This window comes from Eptesicus fuscus, chromosome 6, assembly GCF_027574615.1.
Source record: "Eptesicus fuscus isolate TK198812 chromosome 6, DD_ASM_mEF_20220401, whole genome shotgun sequence".
NCBI classification, from domain to species: Eukaryota; Metazoa; Chordata; class Mammalia; order Chiroptera; family Vespertilionidae; genus Eptesicus; species Eptesicus fuscus.
Window position 1 is genome coordinate 22708108 of NC_072478.1, and position 7766 is coordinate 22715873.

General features: G+C 47.5%; 1 protein-coding gene across 1 annotated transcript in view; it reads right to left on the minus strand.

Moving 5' to 3' along the window:
* Positions 1–6261, minus strand: part of LOC129149569 (zinc finger protein 14-like) — a 29812-nt gene extending 23551 nt beyond the window's left edge. The window contains exon 1 of the mRNA XM_054718343.1: positions 6163–6261. Coding sequence (XP_054574318.1) covers positions 6163–6165 — 3 coding nt within the window. The 5' untranslated portion in view covers positions 6166–6261. The remainder of the gene's footprint in view (positions 1–6162) is intronic.
* Between the last annotated feature and the right edge of the window lie 1505 nt (positions 6262–7766).

Here is a 7766-nt window from a genome sequence, read left to right on the forward strand (position 1 = left end):
CATGCCTGGGTTGCGGGCTCAGTCCCCAGTGGGAGGACATGTAGGAGGCAGCCAATCGATCATGCTCTCTCATCATTGATGTTTCTGTCTCTCCCTCTCCCTTCCTCTCTGAGATCAATAAAAATATATTTTAAAAATAATAATTCAAAATTTCATATGAAACCACAAAAGACCCCAAATAGCCATAGCTATCTTGACAAAGAAGAACGAAGTCAGAGATTCCACTTTACCTGATATCAAACTACTAGTAGCCTATCACGCGGTATCATGCGCAGTAGGCAGCTCGCCACTTTCGCGGGAGCCGGCAGGAACCGCAGAGCACCACTGGGACAGGGCTGCTTCCACGGGAGCCATGCAGCTTCCACAGGAGCTGGGAGGAACCCACGCCGATTCCACAGGAAGGAGCCACGCTGCCTCTGTGGGAGGCAGGCCTGCCGTCTCCCTCTTGGCCTCCCCAGAGGCCCTCTGCAGCCAGGGCATTGCCATGGTGATGAAGCAAGCGTCCAGCCCTGGCCGCTCCATGCCCACTGCCCAGAGGCCCTCTGTCACTGCAGCAACGAAGCAAGCATTCCGCCAGGCCACTCACGCTGCCTGCTCTCAGTGGCAGCCCCCCCCCCCCCGCCCACACACACACACAGGACTAGGGGACTCCAGTTAGGCTGAGGGGACTGGGCACCACCATCTGTGGCTATGGGCGCCTCCATCTTTGTGATGGAGTGACAGTTAATTTGCATATTGCCCTTTTATTAGATAGGATACTACAAAGTTATAGTAATCAAACCAGCATGGTATCAGCATAAAAACAGACAGATAGACCAATGGAAGAGAATAGAGAGTCAAAATATAAATCCACACTTAGGTGGTAAATTAATATATGACAAAGGAGACAAGTACATACAATGGAGTAAAGACAGTCTATTCAATAAATGGCATTTGGAAAACTGGACAATGCATGCAAAAAAATGTAAGCTAGACACATTCTTACACCATATACAAGAATTAGCGCAAAATGGATTAAAGACTTAAATGTGAAACTTCTAGAAGATAACATCAGCAGTAAAATCTCTTAACATTTCTCTTAGCAATATTTTTCTGACATGTCTTCTCGAGCAAGGCAAACAAAAGAAAAAAATAAACAAAAGGAGACCAAAATAAACAAAAGTTTTTGCAGGGCAAAGGAAACCAACAAAATGAAAAGACAACCTACTGAATGGGAAAAGATATTTGATACATCTGATAAGGGGTTAATATCCAAAGAATTCATACAACTCAACACCATCAAAACAAACAATCCAATTTAACAATGGGCAGAGGACCTGAATAGCTACATCTCTAAAGAGGACGTACATTTCAGATGGCCAACAGACATATGAAAAGATGTTCAGTGTCACTATTCATAAGAAATACAAATTAAAATTACAATTGTTTCCATTGGTTGGAGCATCATCCCTAAAAGGTTTCAGGTTCAATTCTGGTCAGGGCACATACCTTGGTTATGGGCTCAATTCCCAGTAATGGTACCGGAAGCAACTGATCAGTGTTTCTCTCTCTGTCTCTAATCAATAAACATATCCTCGGTTGAGGATTACAAGGGGAAAAAAAAACAACACAATGAGCTACCAAATCACACCTGTCAGAAAGGCTATCATCAATAAATTAACAAACAACAAGTGTTGGCAAGGATGTGGAGGGAATCTTCATGCACTGTTGCTGAAAATGAAGACTGGTGCAGCTACTATGGAAAAACAGTATGGAGGTTCCTCAAATTAAAAATGGAACTGCCTTATATGACCCAGCAATTCCACTTCTGGGTATATATCTGAAGAAACCCAAAACACTACTTCTAAAGAATATAGGTTCATTGCAGCATTATTTACAATAGTCAATATGTGGAAGCAACCCAAGTGCTTATCAATAGACAAGTGGATAAAGAAGAAGTGGTACATATATACAATGGAATATTACTTGGCCGTGATAAAGAATGAAACCTTACCTTTTGCAACCTGGATTGACTTAGAGGTTAAACTCAGTGAAATAAGTCAGACAGAAAGATAAATACCATATGATTTCACTTATATGTGAAATCTAAAGAAAAAAGTCAAACAACCAAAAAATAGAAACAGACTCATAGAGATCAGGATGATAGTTGCCAGCGGGGAGGGGGTTTGAGGGATGGGTGAAAAGGTGAAGGGATTAAGAAGTACAAATTGGTAGTTACAAATTAGTCAGAGGATGTAAAGTACAGCACAGGAAATATAGTCAACTAGAGGCCCGATGCACAAAATTTGTGCACTGGCAGGGGTGGGTGTCCCTCAGCCCAGCCTGCACCCTCTCTAATCTGGGACTGCTGGCTCCTAACCACTCGCCTGCCTGTCTGCCCCTAACCACTTCTGCCTGCCAGCCTGATCACCGCCTAACCGCTCCCCTGCCAGCCTGATTAACACATAACTGCTCCCCTGCCAGCACGATCACCCCCAACTGCCCTCTCCTGCCAGCCTGGTGTCCCCCAAATGTCCTCCCCTGCCAACCTGATCTTGCCCCCAACTTCTCTCCCCTGCCGGCCTGATCTCACCCCTAATTGCCCTTCCCTGCTGGCCTGATCTCGCCTCCAACTGCCCTCCCCTGCCAGCCTGGTCACTCCCCAACTGCCCTCCCCTGCCAGCCCGGTCGCCCCCAACTGCCCTCCCCTGCTAGCCTGATCTCACCCGCAACAGCTCTCCCCTGCCGGCCTGATCTTGCCCCCAACTGCCCTCCTCTGCCAGCCAATTTGGTTCTGATTGGTCGGTTTCTATGCCAGTCAGCATCAACAGCTCCGCCTCCTAGGCAGCCATTGGCTCCTCACACTTCACCCAGATTTGGTTCTGATTAGCTGGTTTCCATGTCAGTCAGTGTCTTCTGAGCCTATCAACGGGGCCTGATCAGAAAGGCGGGGCTGATCAGCAGCCCTGGTGGAGGCCTGGAGAGAAATGGAGGCACAGCTGCTGGCCAGGCCCGGAGAGAAAGAGAGAGGCAAGTGCTGATCAACAGCTGCCACAGAGGCTACGGATCAGACCCTGCTTCTCTCTTCAGGCCTCTCTCCAGGCCTGATTTGTAGCCCCCTCAGCAGTCAGTGCTGGATCACCAGGCATGCAGCCGTAGTAGTCAGTGCTGGATCACTGACTGCAGGACTGACTTCCGGTTGGTTGAGCCTCCAGTGGTGATGGACCCAGGGTTTTTATATATTAGGATAATATTCTAATAACAAGGTGTGGTGTCTGATGTTATTAGACTTAGTAAGTTATATACATGTCTAACCATTAACTTGAGACCTGAACTAATATATTGTGTCAACTTATTGAAAATAAAAAAAAAGTAAGCCCTAGCTGGTTTGGCTCGGTAAATAGAGCATCGGCCTGCGGACTGAAAGGTCCCAGGTTCGATTCTGGTCAAGTGTATGAACCTTTCTCTGTCTTCTCCCTTTCTCTTCCACTCTAAAAATTAACTGAAAAATATCCTCAGGTGAGGATTAAGAAATTTTTTAAAAATAAAATGGTGCATACACACACAGAGAGAAATATTATTGTATTATTCAGCCATTAGAAAAAAAAATTCTGCCACTTGTAACAACACATTTGTGGAATTTGAGGGCAGGATGCTTTGTGAAATAAGTCAGAAAAAGAGAAATACCATGTGTTCTCCCTTATCTGTGGAATCTCTAAAAAAAAACAAGTCCAACCCTACATGGTTTAGCTCAGTGGATAGAGCGTTGGCCTGCAGACTGAAGGGTCCGGGGTTTGATACCCGTCAAGGACACATGCCCAGGTTTCGGGCTCAGACCCCAGTAGGGGGCGTGTAGGAGGCAGCCAATCAATGATTCCTTCTCATCGTTGATGTTTCTATCTTCCTTCCTCTCTGAAATCAATAAAAAAAATATATTTTTTAAAAACAAACACACAACTCCATAGACACAGAGCACACACTGATGGTTGCTAGAGATTGTAGTAGTGGTGTATGGGGGTGAGGTGGGGGGTCAAACACATGAAGGATGTAAAAAGGTACAAACTTCCAGTTATAAAATATGTTAAGGAAATGGCAATGTGAGGATGGTGACTGCATTTAGTAATACTATATTTCAGATTTGAAAGTTGCTAAGAGTAAATCTTAAAAGTTCTCTTTTTAAGAAAAAAATATTCTGTAAGTATGTATGATGACAGATACTAACTAGACTTATTGTGATGATCATTTCACAATACATACAAACTCAAGGCCAAGTGCACGACATTCGTGCACTGTGGAGAAGGGTCCCTCAGCCTGGCCTGCGCACCGAGGGGTCCTTAGTCCTGCTGTGGAACTCCTGCCACTGCTAGTAAGCACGGCTTCTGGCTGAGCGGCATTCCCTTTGTGGGAGCGCACTAACTACCAGGGGGCAGCTCCTGCATTAAGCATCTATCCCCTAGTGGTCAGTGTGCATCATAGCAACCAGTCATTCTGCCATTTGGTCAATTTGCATATTAGCCTTTTGTTAAATAGGATATCAAGTCATTATAATGTACACCTTAAACTAATGTTGTATGTCAATTATAACTTAATGAAAAATAAAATCCCTTCTATAAAACAAAAAGATTGCAGTGGATTTGAAAAATTGTAATCACCTAGTGATGTCATACCCACCACAATGTCATCGGGAAATGCATTGCTCAGATGTTTATGATGATGCTGGTGTCGCTCACTACATAGAAACCTGATGATGAGAAACTGGTTCCTGTATTTGCTGTACCTTCCTCTTTATCTTTGTGAGCTTTCTACTTAGTGAAAGAAAACTTTGCTGTGAAGCAGTATGCTGTTTGATGCGGGCAGCAGCCTCAGAGGTCTTGTGCTGACTGTGCCTTTTGATTGCATCACTGCCTCCTGGGTTTGATAGAATCTGTGTTTTGTACATTTCCTGGCCTAAGTGTACAGTGTGATAAAGTCTACAGTCGTGCACAGTAACGTCCTAGGCCTTCATATTCACTCACCAATCACTGACTCCTGCAGAGCAGCCTCCAGTCCTGTAGCCCATTCAGGGTCAGTGCCCACACGGATGGACCATTTTCTACCTTGCACACCACATTTTTACTGCACCTTTTCATAAATGCTTACTACCACTGCATTACAATTGCCTACAGTATTCAGTACAGCAGCATGTTGTACAGGTTTGCTGCCTAGGACCCACAGGCTACACCATATGGCCTAGGTGTGTAGTAGGAAACACCATGCAGGTGTGTGTAAGAGAACTGGAAACAACAAAACAGCCTCAAGATGGACTCCCCAGGTTCAGGGGTGCATGCCTGTATGTAACTGCATTTCCACCTCTCCCAGGAGTAAAATTCTAACCCAGTCACTCTGCAACTTGCTGTTCAACACTAATCTGTCTAAAAGCCTCCTGCTGTTCCTTCCCCTAAGAAAGGTGACCCTGACTGAGACACTACTTTAACCTCTTAAAGACGCCTCCTTTCTGCCCATTGTAAACGCCTTCCATTTTGAACAGCTGCTCAGATTCTATTTACGAGATGGGATGCAGCCCGATTCGTGGATGGGAATCAAGCCAATTAGACCTTCCAATTTACTCAGCTGAATTTTGTTTTTAACCGTTCGAAAAGCACCACAAAACAAACAGCTGATAAAGATGCTGTGACTCAGAGAAGGGAAGATGGCGTTCAGGATTCGGGGGAGAGACTGGAAATGCAGGCATTTGCTGCAGAGCAGGGCCTGGGGGACAGAGGGTGGACTTGAGAGCCTGCTCCACAAACATCAAAACCCAGGAGAAAACGGGATCCTTCTGGGGAGAAAGGAGGGACAGGGGGACCCACAGACCACAGCTCCTCCCAGGCACGAACCGCGGAGACCGAGTCCCCACTGTCCCCACTGACCCTCCCCGTGGTCACCGCACCAACTGCGGAGCCGCGGGGATGTGGGTGCAGAGCTGCCCAGACTCGCTCCGCAGCCGAAGGCCCTGCCGCGGGGACAAACCGGACCCCGGGTCCCGGCTGGGCCCACACTGCGAGCCCGAGGGGCCTGCGGTTTCAGCGGAGCCCCCGGGCGCCTGGGGTCCGCAGGCCCCGGACCTGACCGAGGAGAGACGGTCCCGCCCCGGCGGCTCCACCCGCCCCTCCTCCCCGTCTCCGCGCCCGGCCGCACACTCACCATTTCTGGTTTCCTGGGCCCCCTGAGTCCCGCCTGCGGCTCCCACCACCTCACAGATCACAGCTCCACAGATGAGGACAGAACAAGGGAGATGTGATCCCAGTGCAGCTGAAGCAAAGGGAACAGCCGGGAGGTAACAGAGCGTAGCCCCACCCACCCGCTCCCACCGCTACTCAGATTACAGACACTTCGCAGACATCGCCCCCTAGCGCCTGAGGTGCACAGGCCTGAGCCCAAAGCAGCCACAACTCCTGTCCAGGGACGTTTGCACTGAGAGGCAGGGCTGAGAGTCCCCAGGGAACAGTGGTCCTTCCTTGCAAACACACACACTGAAAAGGCACCTAATGAATCTGGCTCCATTTTGATCTTTGTTGACAACTGGAGTCTGACGTGTGCATTTGCCAAAAAGGTGCCCAGGCTCAGGGACCAGGGATGCCTTAGGGTGGTGTCCTTCCAGAACTACAGCCAGATTCCCAGAAAGAGCATTGAAACCAGAAACAAGCCATCGTGTCCAGCGGGAAAAGTGACTTCTGCGTATTTAGAATGGTTACCTTCAGAAAATGTTTTTCACATGAAAAGATGTGTTCCCACTGGTGATTCAGTCACGGTCCTCTGAGGTCATGAGCCACCCCTTACTTGTGGTTATCTTGTGGGCAGTTCCACAGACCCACGCAGAGCAAGGAGATGGGCCAGGTACAGAGGTCACCAGGGTGGAGAGCCCAGGTGTCCAGCAATGGGCAGTCAATTGTAGGGTGGGACCTTGTCCCCAGGGTGACTTTTCCTTCTGTAGCTCCAGGTCCAGATAAGCAACAAAATGCCAGAGCTGACATCAGGACCAGCTGCATTGAATAATGACCCCTGCCCTGGTGCCGGCCAATCCATCAGTGGAGGCCACATCCCTGAATGGACACACCTGGAAAGCTACAGAATATTCCATTCAGATATTCCCCTGGTACCTCCCCTGAAATCTCCACCCTTAAAACCTTTAGCAAGGAGGACCCATTGCCCACTGTGGTCTCCCTCTCTGGAGCACACCTGTACCTTTCCCTTTCCCCTCCATCTCAGCTCCCCCCCCACCCCCCACCCCAGGCAGGTTACCATTAGCTTGCACTCCAAGCTCCAAGGGCCCTTCCGTTACCTCCATAACTCCTTTCCTAAGCCCATTTCTTCTAAGAATTACTTCTCCTACCTCTGTAATTTACCCAGTAAATGTTCTCTTATACTTTGGGTCTTGCCAGAACCAAGTAGCAAGGTTGCTGAACCCAGGTTGGGTCCGACCCCACCTGTCAGACACAGGGTGCCATTCCTACTGCCAGTACACTGTTTAATCCAGCAATAATGAGATTTATCAGAAAACTGGGTTCCATCAATGGAAGAATCATTCAAACCTAATGAGAATTTTTATAAGTTCATTGTCAGGAAGCAAAATGTCAATGGATTGAGATGTTTGTAGAATGGCAGTTTGGTACCTTATTTTATACATTACAATCAAAAGAGAAGATCCAAGAGGGTTACATGAAATCCATTAGGGAGCTGAGAGAAAGCAAAGCAGGGAAACCCCTGGGATAGAATGAAAGTAAAATTATATACATATACTAGTATAT